At 35.6% G+C, this 20,332-nt stretch overlaps 2 protein-coding genes across 5 annotated transcripts; one reads left to right on the top strand and one right to left on the bottom strand.

Annotated features, from left to right (window-relative positions):
* The first annotated feature begins 1,893 nt into the window (after positions 1 to 1,893).
* LOC107804297 (fluoride export protein 1) lies at positions 1,894 to 7,577 on the top strand. 4 transcript variants are annotated; one of them, XM_075232859.1, is made up of 8 exons: positions 1,904 to 2,027; positions 2,170 to 2,222; positions 3,961 to 4,325; positions 4,454 to 4,531; positions 5,479 to 5,577; positions 6,202 to 6,394; positions 6,528 to 6,946; positions 7,050 to 7,577. In XM_075232859.1, the coding sequence occupies exons 3-8, from the start codon at positions 3,969 to 3,971 to the stop codon at positions 7,266 to 7,268; spliced, it is 1,365 nt and encodes a 454-aa protein (XP_075088960.1). In that variant the 5' UTR covers positions 1,904 to 2,027; positions 2,170 to 2,222; positions 3,961 to 3,968; the 3' UTR covers positions 7,269 to 7,577. The 4 variants fall into 4 exon arrangements, with proteins under 4 accessions (XP_016483650.2, XP_075088960.1, XP_075088961.1 ...); XM_016628164.2 differs by having other exon boundaries at positions 1,894 to 2,222; XM_075232860.1 differs by lacking the exons at positions 1,904 to 2,027; positions 2,170 to 2,222 and adding an exon at positions 2,560 to 2,578.
* Positions 7,578 to 12,093: 4,516 nt separating this feature from the next.
* Positions 12,094 to 15,663, bottom strand: LOC142170259 (uncharacterized). The gene is made up of 4 exons (XM_075232123.1): positions 15,297 to 15,663; positions 14,317 to 14,794; positions 13,375 to 13,919; positions 12,094 to 13,058 (listed from the first exon to the last, which is right to left on the bottom strand). Exons 1-4 carry the CDS (start codon positions 15,661 to 15,663, stop codon positions 12,094 to 12,096), a joined length of 2,355 nt encoding a protein of 784 aa, XP_075088224.1.
* Between the last annotated feature and the right edge of the window lie 4,669 nt (positions 15,664 to 20,332).

The raw sequence follows: 20,332 nt of genomic DNA, 5'->3' as shown, positions 1-20,332 counted from the left end.
CCCAAACATGGCAATTAGCCCATAATATAATGATATTAATTAAGTCTCAGTCAAAAGTACAGTAGAGTCATCAAACGGGATGGACCGAGTCCAAATCCCCAGTAGTAACAGACCCCACGCTCATCATACAACGTGTGTCTCATCTCAACATAGCACCACATTGTGCAAATTCGGGGTTTCAAACCCTCATAACATCATTTATAACCATTACTCACCTCAAGCAGGCCGAAATCCTAGCTCGCTACTCCCTTGCCTTGCAAATCAACCTCCTCGAGCGTCAAATCTGAGCAAAACCACAAGTACTACGTTACAATAGGCTAATGGAATACAACCCAATCGAAAAGACTCAAAAAATATCGAAAATCACGAAGTTGGCAAAACCCGAGCCCCGGGCCCACTTCTCGAAAAATCAAAAAATTCACATCACCGGATTCCTTATCTCGCCACGAGTCTATACATATCAAATTTACCAAAATTCGAGCTCAATTGCTCCCTCAAACCCCAAATTTATATTCAAAAAGTCAAGCCCTAATTCTTCCTTTTTTAATCAAATTTTCATGAATTTAGATGTTGAATCTACAATTAAATGATGTTTTTAGGTCATAAGACTCACCTCCAATCAATCCCAGTCGAAACCCTCTTTAATCCTCGTCAAAAGCTCTCAAGGTTACTCAAAAATGGAGGAAATGGGTTTGGGTTCGTGGATGAAATATTTTTAACATTCAGCCCGGATCACTGTAGCTAACTCTATGCGATCGCATTCAAGCCCCTGCGATCGCATAGACCAAAATCTGCAGCTCCAAAATTAACCCTATGCAATCGCATCCTATCCTCTGCGATCGCATAGCACAATGACTTTAGCCTATGCGATCGCACATCTGCTCCTGCGATCGCATTGAACAAATTTCCACGAAAATCCCGGATTAGCTTTACACTGTGCGATCGCAACACCTGCTATGCGATCGCATAGCACAACCAAACAGCCCTGAAAATCCTTCTATGCGATCGCAGCCCTTGCTATGCGATCGCATAGAGTAAAATTGCTCTGCACTGACTGCTGCATTTCTGCAGCATTTTCCAACTTCAAAAATTCCCGTTAGCCATCTGAAATCACCCCGAGGCCCCCGGGACCTCAACCAAAAGTGCTAACCCGTCCTAAAACATCATTCAAACTTGTTCCAATCATCAAGAACACCACAAACAACACCAAAACCATCAAATTACATCGGATTCAAGCCTAAATTTCTTAAAAACTTCCGAAATACGCATTTGATCAAAAACCCGACCAACACACTTCTGAATGATCTGAATTTTTGCACACACATCCAAAATCGTCTAACGAAGCTACTGCAACTCTCGGAATTCCATTCCGACACCCGTATCAAAATCTCACCTACCAACCGGAATTCGCCAAAATACTAACTTCGCCAATTCGAGCCTAATTACACTCCGGACCTCCAAAATCAATTCCGATCACACTCCTAACCCACATATCAACCCCCGAAGCTAACCGAATCACCGAAAATCGCATCCGATCCCTCTAACTCAATAGTCAACATCCAGTTGACTTTTCCAAAATAAGACTTCCTTAAAGAGACTAAGTGTCTCATTTCCTATCAAAACCAATCCGATTCAATTCTAACACACCGAATACCGATAACGAAACATGAAGAAGCATAAAATGAGGGAAATGGGGCAGTAACTCGCGTGACGACGGGCCGGGTCAGTCACAATAATACAAGAGACATTCGTCGGATTATTTTCTATTATGTAAAAATCTTAATAATGTGGAAAAAGAAAAGAAAAAGAGTAAAGAGAAAAGAGACATCCAGCACCTTTCAACAAAAAGCCAAAATGATTTTGTGCATTAAAGTGTGTGATGGTCAACTCACTTACGTGAGGAAGAGGAAACTGTCTATTTTCTCTATCAAAATCAAAAGCAGAGGCTAACAACCCTTCTTTCAATCACCACATACCGCACCATCAATGCTCAATCTCTCATCCTTCCCCATTTCGATAGGAAAAGGGTAAAAGCGTGTTTATCTAACATTCACCAAAATAACATTACCATCTTTAATTTCATCCCCCCCAAAATCTCTTTTTCAAAGGTTTTTTGGGTTTGGATGTTTACTGATAAAGCATATTTCAAAATTTTCAATCACCGTTCAGTTTGTTGATTCACTGAAGGGCTCTACCTATTCATATTTCTTCTATTATTCATGGTACTCTCTCTCTCTCTCTCGCTTTCTGTATTCATAGTATTTGCGGGTCGCTATATATACATATTAATTCTCCTTCTGATTTAGATATTTAGGAATTATCCGAGATAAATGTAGGCTGTAATTTTCTTTTTTAATGCATTGGCCTAGTGGTCAATGAAGTGAGAGTAAAACCATGAAGTTTCACCGGCTTAAGTTTTGGCGTGTAGAGTTATCGCATACCTGTGTTGGCAGGAAGTAGTAGATAGACAGCGATTGGTAGGAGATAGCAAGTAGTCGAGGTGCCCTAAGCTGGTCCAGACTCGCCAAAAAATGTTAAAAAACTTTGTTGTGAAAAATTACTCTCTTAGCAAAAAGAGGTAAGATTATGGAATGGAGGGGGATATGGGGACTTATGATGTTAGATCTCTCTTTGTGTTTGAATTATGTTTATCTTACTTTTCTTAAACAATGAAATGTTCATTCTCTCTGTAAACTGTAAACTAAGATTAAGAGTTGCCCTCTGAAAGTGAATCTAATTAAGAGTCTATTTTCCGATAGAGACATGAACTGTAGCTTTATTAGTGAATGAATGGTTCAATTCCCATGAAGATAAATAGGTTGTTCTGTTAGTGGAGGACATAGTTCAATAGTATCAACTGCTTAAAACAATCTTACTTTTTTCTTATTTATACGGTTACGTGGGAGATGTAATTGGCTGACAAGATCTCTCTTCACTTTTTGGCTTTTTGTCTTCCTTTTTAAAAGCCACCAACCATGCAATTTGCCATTGGGTCCACTTAATTTGTACATGAACTGTGTTTTTGTTGCATGGGTGCCTGAGTTGTTAAAAAATAATGGTAACAAATCATTGCAAGGCCCGAAATGACTTCTTCTTACGTTCCTTTCCCTGGAGAAATTTACTAATGTCAAATAATTAAGTTAATAAATTATTTTTTCCTAGATTTATTGTAAGTTTTTCTATTTTATTTGATTTGTACTCTTGAAACAACTAAAGGAAGTGCCAACTTTAGTTGAATGTTGTTCCTAATCAAGTTCTATTATAGACTTCCTCAGAAACAGGTAGGTGGGATTATATTCATGTTAGTGACATTGAAACTAGAGATGCAAATAGATGGAATATGATAAATTTATTTGGGAAGAGTTATTGCACATGGTTATGTATTACAAGACATCTTTTTTGACAATAGCCATGTGAAGATGTTCTTTAGGTAAAGTAAAACAAAACAAAATTCGTTTTGAGCAGTCAAGGTTGAAGTTATAGCTGACCTAATTAAAAGTGCATTTTGTTGCTTCCTGGAAGAATAGACTTGTACTCTACATTAAATTGTTACTGCACAAGTTTTCTGTGTTTTACTGGGAATTACTCTTTGAAGCTGTTGCTTCTCCAAATTCATTACCTGGGAACTTAAAACAAACAAATTTATTTTCTGAAGGTTTTGATCTTTTTATACTATTTTATTCTTTTCTAATTTTATTCAGTTCCCTTTGTCAACTTAATTTGATCTCCTTTGCTTTATTTATTCTTTTCTCATTGCTAGCCATATTCTACTTTATTTCATAGTTTGACATGCTACTTACATTTTAAGTAGGTAGTATCACTTGTTTCATGCTATTTGTAAGCTTCCAAGGATGGAGTAGTTGGCTATGAGACATTTATTTATGCAACCAATTGCATCATTATGATAGTCATCTTAAATTGACAGTTGACTAAATATAAAAGTTTTTTCTTCTTCAATAGAGAAGATCATGGATTGTGAGAATAAGGATTCTGAGCTCAGAACAATTGGATCATCTTGCACAAGCAGTGCCGCTTCTTCTCTCAGGAGGCGTTCTTTGAGTTTGTCGTTTTCTCTTCCCAAGAGGCTGAATGATGATGATGAAGAAAGAGAATCTGTATCAGAAGCAGGAGATATCGGGGATCGAGAGCTTCAAAGCAATAGGTACAGTGGGAGTGGTAGGCTGAGATTAACTGGTGAAAATGCACCAGAACATGGAGTGGTTGTACCGATTTCAGAGGGATGGTCTCATGATCCCAATGCTATGAGTAGTGTTGCTCCAGTATCCCCGTCGAAATTGATCTTACAAACTGAACATAAAAAGAATGTGAGTATCAATAGGCCATTTTTCACATTTTATAACTGTTGCTTATATTTGATGTAGATACTCCAATCTACTGTACAATTGTATATCTCCAGTAACATTTGTTCTTACAAACAGTGATCTCCACGCAGGAAGAAAAAACAGAGGTGCCATGGGTTTTGGAGTATGCTTCATGCCTCTTGTTCCAAGCTGTATTTGGAATACTTGGGGTAATGTACAATATGTTTTAATTTTTTGAGTCCACTAAAAAAATTACTGGTCATCTATTGCTTTACTTTGCATATCACATTTCTGACTTTCCAAATCGAAAGGGAAGTATGGTGCTTTGAAAACGTCCTGTGATTCTGCTTTTGTTTCATCTGCATTTAAACTTCAGCGGTATATTTGATTGTTTCTTACTGCTCTTGGGACTAATTTCAAATTGGTTAATTTCCTATGCTTTTGCAGTGTCTTCTTGTTATTTGGATTCTTTAGTAAATTGTTGTCCTGAAAGCGTCTTCTATGTCTGGTTTTTTCGATTGGCATGTTTAGTTGAAGTTCTTTCATGTATTGATTTTTATGACAACAAAATCTGTATTTTCCAAATGGAGGTATGATTATTGATTTTGGAAGTTATGATTGGTGGTTTTCAGATGCTTTTGTTTGTTGAAGATGCATTTATTTCTCATTGGCTGATATCTTGTCTGAAGGTAATTTCATCGTTGGGATCTGGTTTTTGGACAAGTTAATGTTGATTTATTTATAAGAATGACCTATTCATGTCTGCATATCTTTAAGCTTGAGGCATTTGAAGTGTGTAAAATTTTTGCTTTGGTTTAAACAGTAGGATTATTTTTCCATAGTACTTTGCTTTGCCTTTTGCAAGAACTCAAAGCAATGAGTTTACACAAGGAAAGATAGGGAGGATTCAGTACATAACAAAGCTCTTGAGCCTATAGCTATCAAATGTCAGCAAGAGCTGTAGGATCGTCACATTTTTTGATGATTGGCTTGTTAGGAAGTCCATATGGACCTCTTGTTATGTTCGCTTTCTGTGTGATGACATCTTTGTGTTTGCTTGGAATGCTAGAATCAGCTTGTACAGTTTTAGAAAATTGAAAAATAGCACCAGATGGCATTACAATTTACAGGGATCTGATTATGTAATTATCTGCAGGTTCTGTTGAGGTATGGTCTCCAAATACTGTTCGGGCCAAGAATAGTTGGTGCCACCAGTGACCTCAGTTATATGTATCTGGACCTGCCTTCTAACATGGTATACCATTCTTTCTCTTCTTGTTTATGTGCTTGTTTATCTGCTTTATGCAGTAGGCAATATATATGCCTATCCAATCGAAAAAGCACGAAAATTTATCCGTGTTGAAAGAGATGAAAAAACTGCACTTGCTGTAATGGAGCAATGCCAGATTGAATTTCCTGGTTCTCATGTTGTTCTTACTTCTCTTTAAGCTATGAGAAATTGCTATTGAAAGGAGTTGTGACATAAGTTCATTTCTACAAGCAAAAATTTATCTGTGTTGAAAAAGATGAAAAAACTGCACTTGATGCATTTGCTTTTAGCATAGTGATATCATCAAACAAATTCTACTCTGGAATAGAATGAAGCTTGACAAATCTGACACTTATTACAATGCAGAATAACACATTGTGAAAGACATAGTTAGTACTATACTTGGTTCTTGTAGTTTTCATATGTGAATATTCATATGTAACTGAAATCGTTTTGCTTGTTTAAACTTCCATACATCCTTGATCAGCAAGGTCGTGAGCTCAAACCAGAACTAGTGATCTAGCCATTATCATGTTTCTCTTGTGACTCATTTGTCCTAATTGTATTTTGTTATATTGACCCCATACAATTTTCTTTTGGCTGCTAAAGGTCGGTTCGTTCTTGATGGGTTGGGTTGGTGCGGTCTTTAAAGAGGACATTTCCAGATTTTCGACTTCACTGGCAATTGGATTGTCAACTGGTTTTCTAGGAAGCCTTACAACTTTTAGTGGTTGGAACCAGAAAATGCTCGATCTTAGTGTTGAACACCAGTGGGTTTTTGTAGTCCTTGGCTATCTTATAGGTATATACTGTTTTCACGAATAGATGTACTATTCTGGTTGATATTTTTTCCCTTTAGCTCCCTTATTAGGCTTATTAGAGGAACCATTGTTTCCTTTTCTAACTTATTATTGATACGCTATGAATTCTCATAGGTTTATTTCTTGTTGCCTACTCATTCATATTTGGGGTTGAGACTGCCAAAGGTGTTCGTTGGCTCTACAGAAGAGCCACTATGAATTCATTCAACTCTGGCACCGACTACCACTGGAGAGTAGATACCTACAAGCGCTATGTACTAGTTATTCTCTTTCTGCTATGCATTCTACTTGTGCTTTGGGGTATGAGTATAGGACTGGAGGTAACTGAATTCAGCAGTGGCAGCACAAAAGCGCAGTTGTGGCTGGCATGCATAGTTGGTCCATTTGGGGTGTGGATCAGGTGGTTCTTAGCACGACTGAATGGACGCGGTTTAGGAAAATCAGGCTTGCTCAAATGGGTACCTTTCGGGACTTTGATTGCCAATGTATTAGCAGCTTGTGTCATGGCAGCACTTGCCACCTTGAAGAAAGCAGTGAGTATAGCCAGCCTCTTGAATATATATTAGGTTTATCGTCAGGTGTTAGGTTCAACATATTTTTCGTTATAGAATTAATATTGTTCTAATTTTGGTATAGGTTAAGACGCAGAGGTGTGATACTGTTGCTTCTGGTATTCAATTTGGGCTACTGGGTTGTCTAAGTACAGTTTCCACTTTCATTGCTGAATTTCATGCAATGAGAGAAAGTAAGTATCCATGGAGGGCGTATGTGTACGCTTTGTCTACAATGCTTATGTCATTCGTCTTGGGGACTCTTATATACTCCGTCTTTGTTTGGACTCAAAATTTCAATTAGAGCAAAGATGAAGTTAAGTCCTTATCAACGTAAGGACTCTGTTGACTTTTGATATGTCTGGGCTGTTACATAAGTCCTGGCTGGTTGTTTCCCAAGAAACAAGAAGAAATACAATTAGGGGACTAGTACAAAATTGGGAAATGAAAAATCTCATTCTAAATATGTACAGCTGATTTCCCAAGTGCATAGATTATGGATGTGATTTTCAAATCTCACTAGCAAACTGTTGTAATTTAGTTGTCTTACCATTAAAGGTCAATATTCAAACTCAAACTTAGCATAAATAATTACTCCTACTACTTATCCAAACTTCTTTTTGGTCTTTTCCTTTATTTTTTATAGCTTTTGGACTTAGAGGCGGAGCCAAGATTTGAACTGCATGAGTTGAGAATTCTAATTATTTTTAAGTTACTGAGTTTTAAATTAATAATTTGTACATATTTAATGTTTAATAAATTTTATCTAACAAATACAGGATTTGACTGAAAGACAACATTCACAAATCAAATTCCCGTGACCCTTTAATGAAAGGAAATGGATATGAGCTTTAGCTTTATTAGAGTGAATGGTTCAAATTCCCATGAAATTGAAGGAGCTCGTTTTCAAGTTCACTTTATTTTTCCCTTTTCATAGGTTGTTCTGTTAATGGAGAACAAACCACTAGTTCAGTAGAACTTATCAAAAAAAAAATTGTGTGTGGTTATTGGTCTATTTGGTCAAATTACTCTCAGGTTAAAAGCACTTTGTTTTTCAAGAAAAGTGTTTTTTTTAAAGTTAAAGTGTTTGAAAAAAATTTTGTGTGTGATTATTAGTCTATTTGGTCAAATTACTCTCAGGTTAAAAGCACTTTTTTTTTCAAGAAAAGTGTTTTTTTTTCAAAGTTAATATGTTTGGCCAAATTTTTTAAGCAGAAGCAGAATCAGTTTTGAAGAAGCGGAAACTACCAAGTTATTTCTATGCTTCTTTTTTTTCTCGTTTTCTTCTTATTTTTTTTCTTTTTCTAATTTCATTTAACTTCTTTTTTTATATTCTTTTTCTCTTCATAATCTAATTTCATTTACTGTTTTCACTATTTTTTATTATTCTTTTTTTTATACTATTACCAAAGAAATTAAATTGTGTACCAATTAAATATAGCTAATTAAACCAAAAAAATATTAACTAAAATATGATATCAGTATAGTATATAGCTATACCAACATGGTATACAATTGTACGCAAAGAGTAAATTTTTTTTTCTTGTTTTGAGTTTCAAAATAACCACAAACTCAACAAATCAATTTATGAGTTTCAAAGCTTCAAGGTCCTCCAATGGCATATTAATGTTTGCAGAAGTCAGAAGTCTTGGAATTAAATCATAGAATAAATCAAAACGAAAAAAAGATTTGAATTTTCAATTTGCCCGTTCACGCTGGGTAAAAGCTTAAAGCAAATTAAAAGGGAAAAGGCAAGTGAATTTACGGGTAATAAGTATCCTATTATGGTATATTATATATTGTTACAGCATATTGTTACAGTATATTGCATATTATTACAGTATATTATAACAATATATTGTATACTATAATAGTATATTGTTGCAATATAACTATATACTCCTATAGTATATTGTATACTATAGCGGTATACTATTAGGTAACTGTGTTCTTCTTCGATTATTACAATATACCATTGCAGTATATTGCAAACTATAATAGTATATTGTTGCAGTATAGCTATATACTCCTACAACATATTGTATACCATAGAGGTATACCATTGGGTAGATGTGTTCTTCAATTTTCAACTGAAATTTCTATCTCAATCACCTCAAATCAGCTCCAAATACTATCAAATTTCAGTATGAACTTCCAGAAGGTACTATAAGCAATATTTCACGGCACCAACTTTGAATCAAACTAGAAATCTTCAAAATAAAAATTTTAAATTCAAGATCTTCAAGCCCAACAATAGTGAATATTCAAATACATATAAAAATTCAGATTCGGGAAGCTTACTTGAAGGTACTATAATCAAGATTTTATAGCACCCATATCGCATCAAATAAAAAATCTTCTAAATAAAATTTTAAATACAGGAGTTTCAAGCTCATCAATGGTGGATCTTACACACACAAAATTCAGAGCCGGAAAACTTAATATATAACTGCAACAATACATGGGTTCAGAAATACAAATAAATACAACAAAAACTAATATATAAAGAGAATTTTGGAGTGAAACTCATGTACGATAATATTAAAGATAGAAACAAAATCTGAAGAAAAATTCACATATTCGTTTTTCAGTGAAATTGACAAAGAAGTAGAGGGATTAAAAACTGGACGCATTTGAAATTAATGAGTCCTTTATTGCGGTTGGTGAGGCAGTGCGAATAGAATAAATGAATAACGGGCTGGGTAAATAGTTTGGGCCGCATGGGTAGGAGAAGTAAATAATTTGGGCATGACATTAAAGGTTAAATAGTTTGGAATTAATGAGTATAAAGTGAGCTTTTCTCCATTTAAAATAAATCAATCCAAAAGAGCTCACAAACTTCTTCTTACTAAAAATACTTTTGAGAAAATCACTTTTAAACAAAACACACTCCAAATAAACTAATTTTGAGTAATAAAGAGGCTATATGAAGTGTAGAAATCTTGACAAGCTCTTTTTTCACTTTAGTAAAAATTGCACGGGACGCCCTATTTGGTCGCCCCCATTTAACCTATACCCATTTTTTTTAAAACTTTTAACTTGTATCCACTTTTTAAACAACTTCAGCCCTCTTTCTCCTCCTCCTTCTTCTCCTTCGTTTTCTTCTTCTTCTTTCTTTTTTTGGGGGGTGCTTCTTCTTCTTTTTTGGGGTAATCAGAGATCATTGTTATACAAAGTTCTGTTATGGAGTAATAAAATTCATGTGAGGTAAATTGATCTCAACGTATATGACTTGGGAATTAATCTAGTTTAGTAAACTAACGAAGAGTGAGAGGAATAGGGCTAAAATATGGGGATCTCTAGCTGCTTCACTCCAAAGAAATTGGGAACAAAGGCTTTAATTCCAATTTCTTCTCGCAGATAACATGATTTTGAAGCCTCATTAATTGATAGGTCATTTAGGAGGAGCGACTGGCGGTAGAAAGCACTTCTGGCTGAAAATATATTGCTAAAATGTAACACGTAATTAGAGATGAATATAGATGCTTATACATTTTCATGTGTGAGACAAGAGCAAATCAGGAAAACTTCAGCTCTAGAGCTGAAGTTCGCCAGTTACAAAATAAAAACTAAGTTCGCCAGTTACAAAACAAAAATTTCAGCTCTAGAGTGCAGAAGTTTTGCGTGATTGCCTGGAGGGGGTAGGCAGACCCCTACCTGTAGATTAATAACCAAAATGAGAAATATACAACAAAAGGAACCAAATGCCTATGTTCCTCTGTGAATTAGAAAGGACTGGACATGCCCTATCCAATATAAGTTAACACCAAAAAAGGCCAGCTATGTTAGTACTACTATGATTGCAGGAAGTGAGTCTTCCATGTACATGTGATGCTATGACAAAAATGTACAAACACAACATATATACAATAATCATCCTACTTCATCTAGGCGCAGGTTCTTCATTTTTGATCTTCTGAATCTAAATGAAGGCATTTGCCTCCTATCCATTTGATACACCCCAACAGTCTCCTTAAGTAAATCTTGAACATTGAGGAAGATGGTAGCAATAGGTAGAATATCCAATGTAGCACCATATTTTGATAGTGCGTCTGCCATTGAATTTCCTTGTCTATAGCAATGTTGGACTTGAATTCGATGACTCTGAATAATCTTTTTCATCTTTAAAATATCATCATAAATCTACCAAAAAGGTGAAGAAGATCCATTAAGCATATTAACAATCAATAAAGAGTCCATTTCTAGAATTACATTGTGAATCCTATTAAAGGCAATCCACTCAATTCCAAAACGTACAGCTTGCGTTTCAGCCGTATTGTTAGTGCAGAAGTGAGGAGCCTTGGCATATGCCATGACAAGCTTTCCACTACTATCCCTAACAATACCCCCAATACCGACCACTCTTTTCATAACATTACTACTCCCATCTGTGTTAAGCTTTAGTCTACCTGAAGGAGGAAGTGACCACATCACCTTGAGAGTTTTCATTGGAGGTTTAAAACCTTCGAGGAGCTTGCAAATTCCAACCCAGTCGTCTTGCCATTTGATTCTCTTGTAGTGAACTTTAAGAAGCATGATTATCAGTGATTGCACTCGATATAACAAGCTTTGTACAGAAGCAAATGAACCTTCATATTTAGCTGCACACCTTTGTTTCCACAACTCCCAATAGATAATTGAAAGAACACATTGGAGAACAAAATTGTGCACCTCATTCAAAGGCTTAATGAACCACCATTTCATCAATGTCTATTTTAAGTTGCTTAAGATAGTAATACCTATGCTCTGACTGAAATGTTTTCATATATATTGAGCTTTCCAGCTTGAGAAAAAGATGTGAGCAATATAGTCTTCTTGTGCATCTCTACAACAATAGCATTTAGAAGGTCCTTGAATGCCGAACCTTCTTATCACTTCATCAGTTGGTAATCTCCCCCTCAAAAGCCTCATCATGAAGAAAGATACCTTAAAGGGGATTTTTTATGCCATATTCTTTGTGAGGACATGGATGAGATTCCAGTTTGTCTCAACGCATGAAAAGCAGTTTTACAAGAGAATTTACCATCATTGGATGGTTTCCAAATAGGCCTATCTAGTTTGTTATCTCTGCTAATTGGGACTTTCTTGATCTGATCCAAAATGTGATTTGGTAGAACTTGTCGAACCTCCTAAAAGTTCCATGTCTCACCATCATAGACATGTTTTAACTGCATTTTTCCTGGCTTGGGTCCTTGAGCCACAAATTTAGCTAGCGGTCCCAGTCCAGGCCAATCATCCCACCAAAAAGAGCATTCTGCTGCATTGGGATTCCAAAGGATAAGGGGTTCCCCCATATGTTTAATCTCCATAAGTCTCCTCCATATGTGAGACTGCCCATGCCTCCACTTCTTAGCCACAGGATGAATCCTTTTACAGTACTTTGCCTCAATACACTCTCTCCACAAAGATTGTTGTGATCTCAATCTCCACCAATTTTTAGCAGCAAAAGTGAGACAAATATCATGTGTAGATCTAAAGCCAGCACTACCTTCTTCTTGTGAGTAGCATAATGACTTCCATGAAAACCAATGGTGTTTTGGTCTGCCTTCAAACTCTCCCCAGAAAAAGTTACTGATCACCTTTTCAATGTGATTGAGTGTGGTCTTAGGAGGGTCTATTGCAGCCATGATGTGCATAGAGAGAGAATATAATACTGATTTGACCAAAATAGCTCTTCCTCCAGCAAATATAAGTTTATTGTTCCATACTTGCACTCTATTGGTCACTTTGGTAATCATATCATTGAAGTAACACACTTTCTTCCTTTCTACATAAATTGGTGCCCCCAAATATGTCACAGGAAAATATTTATATTGAAAACTAGTCATCATCTTAATCTCCTCTATGAAATTTTGTGTTGCCTTTGGAGCAACCAAAAAAGAAGATTTCTCCTTATTTCTGAGTTGCCCAGAGATCTCTTCATAAATCTTCAAGTTGAGCATCATCAATCTAATAGATTCCAAATCTCCAGATGTGAAGAGAATGGTATCATCAACATATGAGAGGTGCATTATCAATGGACTATGCTTGTCAACAGTATAAGAACTGAAATTAGCATTTTCAGGTAACTTATTCATCAATCTTGACAAAAGCTCTGCACAAATAACAAACAAAGAGGGAGACAGGGGGTCACCCTATCTAAGCCCTCTAGATGAGTTAAAAAAACCTGACCTAGTTCCTTTATGTTGATTGAATACCAGATATTTGATACCAATCTCCATATCATATCTATCCACCCCTCCCCGAATCCCATAGCTCTAAGAGAAAGACATAAAAATTCCCATGACACCCTATCATAAGCTTTCGGCATATCTAATTTAAAAACTACAATCCCCCCCTCCCCCGGTTAGGTTTGGAGATATTATGAACAAGCTCCTGAGCTAACATAATATTTTCACTAATAGACCTACCCTTTATAAAACCAAATTGGTTAGAAGAGATGAGCTTAGGCAGCAACGGAGAAAGTCTGCTGTTTAGAAGCTTAGAAATAATCTTACAAGACACATTTCCTAAACTAATAGGCCTAAGATCAGACATAGTTTTGGGATTATCAATCTTAGGAAGGAGAACAAGACATGTATGGGTGATAGATTTAGGAATGGAATCCCCAGAGAAAAAGGTTTTAATCATCCTAATAAGGTCCCCTTTGATAATACCCCAACATGTTTGGTAGAACTTAGTAGAGAAGCCATCAGGTCCTGGAGATGAATCAGCATACATAGAAAAAACCACTTCTTTAATTTCCTCCTCAGTAGGTAAAGTAATCAGGGTCTTGTTATCTGACTCTTCAATCAATTTAGGGATAGTATTAAATAATGCTTGGTTTATATTCTGATCGGCCTTCTTGAAAAGGTTTTGATAGAATTCTGTGGCTTGTGTAGGAATTTCCTCCTCCCCAATTGCCCATGATCCATCACCCTTTTGAACTATGTTTAGCAGAAGTTTCCTCTTCCTCCTATTGACAGAGGAATGAAAAAAATTGGTGTTGAAATCACCTCAGCAACCCATCTCAAACCAGCTTTTTGCCTCCAGAAAGACTCTTCTAACTTCAAGTGTCTAATCATCTCATTATTCTTCTTTTTTTGTTTTTCCCTATCTTGAATGGTATTGAAGTTTAAGCATCTCTCTTCACATATCAGCACTTGTTTCTCCAGCTCTTTAGTCCGGGCAAAGATGTCCCGTATTCTGTCTTTAGACCACATAGACAGAGCCGCAACAATATTCTTCATCTTCAAATGGAAACTCCAAAAAGGTCCTCATTGTACTTCCTTATTCCATGCATTGTTTACCACCTCCAGAAACTCAGGATGTTCAGTCCATAGATTCAAAAATTTGAAGTATCTTTTTTTTGCCCATGCTGTTTTTCAATGGTAACCAGTAAGGGGGCATGATCAAAGCCAACCCTACTCAAATGTGACACTTGTGTCTTAGGAAATATGTCCAACCATTCATGATTCAGTAATGCTCTATCCAATCTCTTCCAGATTCTATACTTTGGAGACCTACCATTGCACCAAGTATATGTGGAACCATTATAACCAGCATCTGTAAGGCAGCAGTCTACCATACAATTCTGGAAAGGAATACTTTTATAAGCTTTGTGGGGAAGACCACCTTTCTTCTCAACTGCATCTGTAATACAATTAAAATCACCAATTACTACCCATGGAAGGTTATAAAAAGCTGCAATACCCCTAAGAGTATCCCATAGTGGAAGTCTCAATTGGTGTTGGCATTTAGCATAAACAATTGACACCAAGCATTGAATACCCTCAGGCGTTCCTAGCTCACAAGTGATGACTTGTTCATCTTCATCCACCACTTCACATTCTACAAACTCATCAGAGAATATCCAAATTTTGTTATTTTCACTTGCAAAACAAGAGGTTGTGAGTTCGAGTCTCCCCAAGAGCAAGGTGGGAAGTTCTTGGAGGGAAGGATGCCGGGGGTCTATTTGGAAACAGCCTCTCTACCTCAGGGTAGGGGTAAGGTCTGCGTACACACTACCCTCCCCAGACCCCACTAAGTGGGATTATACTGGGTTGTTGTTGTTGTTGTTGTTGTCACTTGCAAAACAAAACTCAGAACCAAGCATTCTTTTATATTTTTGGATTTTCCTTCTGTTGGAAAGGGGTTCCAACAAGGCAATAAAAGAAATTTTTTTGGACAACTTAAGTGATTTTAACCTTTCAAAAGCACCAAGGGTCCTAACACCCCTAATGTTCCAGACTATTGACTTAATCATGGAAAGTTGATGATGAAATGTTCTTAGCTGACTTGGCCTGAGCCCTGGTATTATGAATACTTTGGCTATTTCTGCCTCCACCTCTACCTCTTTGTCTTCCCCCTGCTATTCCTCTCACATTAGTAACACCCCTTGGAGATAGGTGATGTTGTTCTGTAATATCTCCAAATTCCTGATCCACATTAACATCATAAAGTTCCTCCTGGCTTTGTTGAGATGAGAAAGGTTCCACCAATTTATTAGTAGTTTCCTTTCCCTGATCATCACTAGAGGCATCTCCCTCTATGCTCTCATATTCGTCATCATCGTCTTCATCCTCAGATGACAAGTGTTCTTTACCCTTATTTGATGCATCCGAAAACTTTTCACCAGGATCATGAACCCTAGTGGTGTTACCTTCCTCACTAGGTGAGTCTGGTACAGTAGTAAGGGAATCCTGGCTAGTTGGTGACATTGTAAGTTGTTGATCTCCTATAGATTGATGATCGGTCTGGCTCGTATGGTTGGTGGTTTGAGATGCCTTTTGTATTACAAATCTATCATGTGACTTTTGAACTGCTACATGTACTTCTGGATTCTTTTTACTAACTGATTTGGATTTGCTACTTTTAGCATTCTGCTCCTGTTGCCTCAGGGATACTTCAACTGGACCCAATTCCCTTCGTGTAAAACACTGATTTGTTGCATTCCCAATCTGACCTCCTTTTATAGAAATAGTTTCCATTGTTTCTTCTTTGAGTCTCCTTATTTGTTGCAGCACTTGCTGTGATTTTGTTCCCTTGTCCTCCAGAAGAAGGAACCCTGATCTCTATTATGTCATTGTTGGTTTCTTGGTTCAAACTCTTATTCTCTTGTGTTCCTGAAGTATTCTTCTCCCTGTCATTCTGATTTGAAGCCTCCCTAACATTTTGGATAGAACTTGTCTTTGGATTTTGAGTTGTATTTCTGTCAACCATATTCTCATTAACAAAACCTACGGTCTTTTTACTTGAACTTTTTCCTTTCTTTTTGGTCACATTCTGAAAGCCATCACTATTAACAATTGGTTCCTGAATAGGGAATACAGGATTGCTCTGCACTTCCTCCCTCTGCTTCTTAATTCTCCCTGGCCTTTGTCCAACATTGGATTTCATTATGCCCCTGAAGTTTGCAATAGTTGCAATAACTTGGGACATCTTCATACTCTATCTGAAGCCATTCTCCATCTTCACTGCCATCGAGCCTTTTAAAACCTAGCCAAAGTTCATTTAGTCTAGGCTTGAGAAGATCTATTTGAACTTTAACCTAAGCCACATTACCCCTAGATTTGGAGTATGTGGCTTGGTCAGGTGCAATTGCATGTCCAGCGGCTGAAATCATTCTTGAAACGATCTCCCATCTAAACAGATGCCAAGGTAGTTGGTGTATAAGCATCCAAACAGGTACAATGGAGGTTTCAACTTCCGGTTTGAAATCTGCAGTCCATTTGAGTATTTTCATGTGATGACCTCCAAGAACTAGGTAAGGCTTAAGATAAATATGATTATAATCGACCTCGTTATTGAAATCAGTATTATAAACACATTTATGATCTTTGTACGCAATCTTAAAAGGTCCTTTGAGATGGAATTGGCTGAAGAAAAGTTTTCTCATCTCCTCCATGTTTGGTCTACCTTTGGTAAATTTCCCTACTATTGTCCATTTGCAATCTTCGGCTAAATTCACAAAATAGTTTTCAGCACTGAAAAAGACAGCAGGCTTACCAAGATGAGTTCCATGTCTGATTTCCACTTGCTTCTTAGAGTCGGAGGTACTTGCCAGACTGGTCTGAACTGTGGCCGCAAATGAGGGCTTCGAGATGTTAATAGTGCTCTGTCTTCCACCCATAATTGGAGTTTTGGCGTTGGGACCATGTCTTTGAGGTGCATTGCTCTGGTTCTGCTGCATCTGGGGTGTCTCATTGATGGTCGTGCTTTGAAAATAATTAGTACCAAAATTAATGCAGGGTTGGAACTTGGAAGTGACTTTAGTTTGGAATCTTTTCCCCTCGACAAAATAATAGTACAAGGATATTACCCTGTCAAAGTAATAATATATCATTAATTTCAATAATAAAGTTATAGATGTTATTATATAATTAATTTTATCTAGTTTTATTACAAATTGTAGTGGTATTCACTCCAATAAATGTGGAAATGTATTAATATAGTGAAAATTAGTAATAAATCGCAATAAAGAATAAATAAAAATAATGTTGTTAAATTATCCTTCCTTAAGGGGTTTGCAAAAGAGAAAAGTGACAACTAAAACGGAATGGAGGAATAATTATTAAATTTAAAAATCAAGATGAAAATAGAACAATTTAAAAAGTAAATTTCAACATGTAAAAAGAAAATTTGAATTTAAACTACATCTTATTTGATTATGTTATATTGTTGAAACTAATTATATATATATATAAGAGGGAATAGAGGAGGTGAGTTGGCAACTCTGTTTGGCCAAGGATCCTATTTATCTTTTTTCTCTTTTTTTTTGGCTTTTCCTCCTTCATTTTTTTCATATAATTTGTTTAATAATTGAAAATTGATCATTTTCTAATCAATTTATTACATCTCATTATAATTTTTTTCAGTTACAAAAAGCCTCTCATTTATTTGCCTCCTGAAATATTATGTTTCGATAATTCGTAAGTGAATATTATGAATTGAGTAGCAGCAACTTAAGAGGCACAAGACATGAGAATGTCATTATTATTATACAACATAACGAATGCTTAATCTCTGGTATATTAATTTCATATTTATGTTGTTCACATCAGTTACAAAAAGCCTCTCACATATTTGGTCTCCTACTAAAATAAAACACCTCCCACTTCCCTATGCTTAAATCACAAAAAGCCTCTCACATATTTGGTCTCCTACTAAAATAAAACACCTCCCACTTCCCTATGCTTAAATCCACATTGCTTCATCCATCTGTATATAAGATTAGCAGTTGTGTGGTTGTGGCAAAGACTTCGAGGAGAAAGAAGAATTTTTCTCCCTTTTTGAAATAAAAATCTGCTGATCTGGTTCTCATTCCTGCTTGCTTCTCATAACAATCAAAATTGTTTTTTTGTAGTGTCTCGTATTTAGCATCCATGGAAAATATTATTATTCCGAATTCTGAAGGTTTAAATGATAAAATTTGAGCTTGAGGACATTCGTCAAGAACTTTGATCCATGTACCGGACTTGGGTATAAACTTATCTAGCACATTACTTTATTTTTATCTCATTTGGACTTATTTTATTAGTTTTCTCTATTTTTATTTTTTGGTTATGTAAAATGAGTCTAGCTTGCTATTTTTTGAAGGCGTTACTCATGCATGGTAATGATGAAATCTTTTCATATCGTCTTAACCTTTGTTAATGCTCAAATAGCTCAAAAGTCATCCACTTTATTAACCTTGTGTTATTGGACGTCAGAAACATCATCTTTTTAAAATTACCAGCTAGCAGCTACGAGCATATTCAACAAGAACTAGGTAAAAATTTATTCGGTGTAGGTAAATTTTTGCCCAAGAACTATGTTCCGAGAAGTCAAAATTACCAATTATATAGGAGCATATCCAGCAAGAATTATGTGCTGTTTTTTCATTTTTTTCTTCTTTCATTTTCAATTTACTTTATTTTAAAATTATCTAAGGTCTCTAAAATAGAATATGAACGTCAGACTAAAGATCTCTAATAAATACTAGCAGCTATAATGATTAATGTTATTATTATATACATTTACCTCTAAATACAATTACTAATAAAATATGGAGTATTATTTATAATAACGAGAAAAGAGGCTAGAGTACTTACGTTATATTTTATAGGTGATCGTTCCGCGAGCATTCGATCATTATAAAACTATAAAAAAGTGTCAGCTTTTATTGCATTATGTTTCTATTAATCTTTTTCATTAGTTTTCTTCCTTATATTTTTTAAAATTTAGTGACTTAAAATTACAGGGAATAGCAACAGGAGAAGCATATTCTCATGGTTACCTATAACTTATGTGACACAAATATCAAGATTTTTTATGTGCCTTCCCTTGGTTGGAGAAATATTCTTGCTTGATTCAAACCTTATTTTAGAGCCCTCTCAAAAGCTTGATGCAACAGTTTGAAAGAACAAGGAAGATGAGAGTGCTCTTTAGCCTTCTATTTAAGTAAAGCCTATATTTATTTCCTCTTTCATAACTTAAATTTGATTGAGGCATTTATCTTTTGGTATGGTACCTTACCATTTTAATAACTTCAAAATCAAAATTCTATGGATATGCTAAAAGGTCCATTTGAAATATTTGTATGGATTAAGCTTAGTATTGGAATAAACTAGACATAAATATAGCATAATGCATATAAAAATCCTATTGCCGAATCTCGACCAATTTGAAATTGTCTTGATTGATTGATGGCACTTCGCAGATTACAGAAAGATGGTAACGAGATATTTTATAGCTACAGAAGCAATTGATAGTTAAGCTAAGTCCCACAATATCTTGGTAGGATTGGGAAAAGAATTGTTTCAGCAAGATGTGAAAATAATTACTAGAATTTAATAATATTATTAAAAATATCATGCTTTATTGCATTTGTTTCTGCTAATTAATTTCATATGAATTTTTTTCCTTATATTTTTAAAAAATTTCGTTTGTGGCATACATTATAATTTATATTTTATTTTTGATTTATGAAAATGTTATTTCTTCTATCTCAAATAAAATTACAAAAGAAATTCAGCTCAAAACTTTTGAATGATTGACCGCGCGAAGCGCGGGTAAATTTACTAGTTGAATAATAATCTTAGAGCGCAAAAGTGATTTAACTGCCTATTTGTCAAATGTCAATTAAGGTTTCGATTCTAATATTTGTTACCTATCAATATTTGTCAATTAAGGTATTTTCCTTTATTTTTTTCCAGAGATATTGTTCCTTCGATGTGATCAAGATTTTTTTCGGTACCGCAAAATGATCAGATTATTATGCCGCAGTAAATGAATTGTCAAGTTTAGTAGCCTAAGCTCCACCTTTTCGTTAATTGGAATACAAAAATGGGAGCTCCATATTCAACTCATCTTGAATTTGCAGCAACTCATTCAATGCTAGCATACTAA

Source organism: Nicotiana tabacum, chromosome 16, assembly GCF_000715075.1.
Source record: "Nicotiana tabacum cultivar K326 chromosome 16, ASM71507v2, whole genome shotgun sequence".
NCBI lineage: Eukaryota > Viridiplantae > Streptophyta > Magnoliopsida > Solanales > Solanaceae > Nicotiana > Nicotiana tabacum.
Note: the sequence above shows the minus strand (reverse complement) of the source record. Positions and strands in the feature narration are given on the sequence as shown.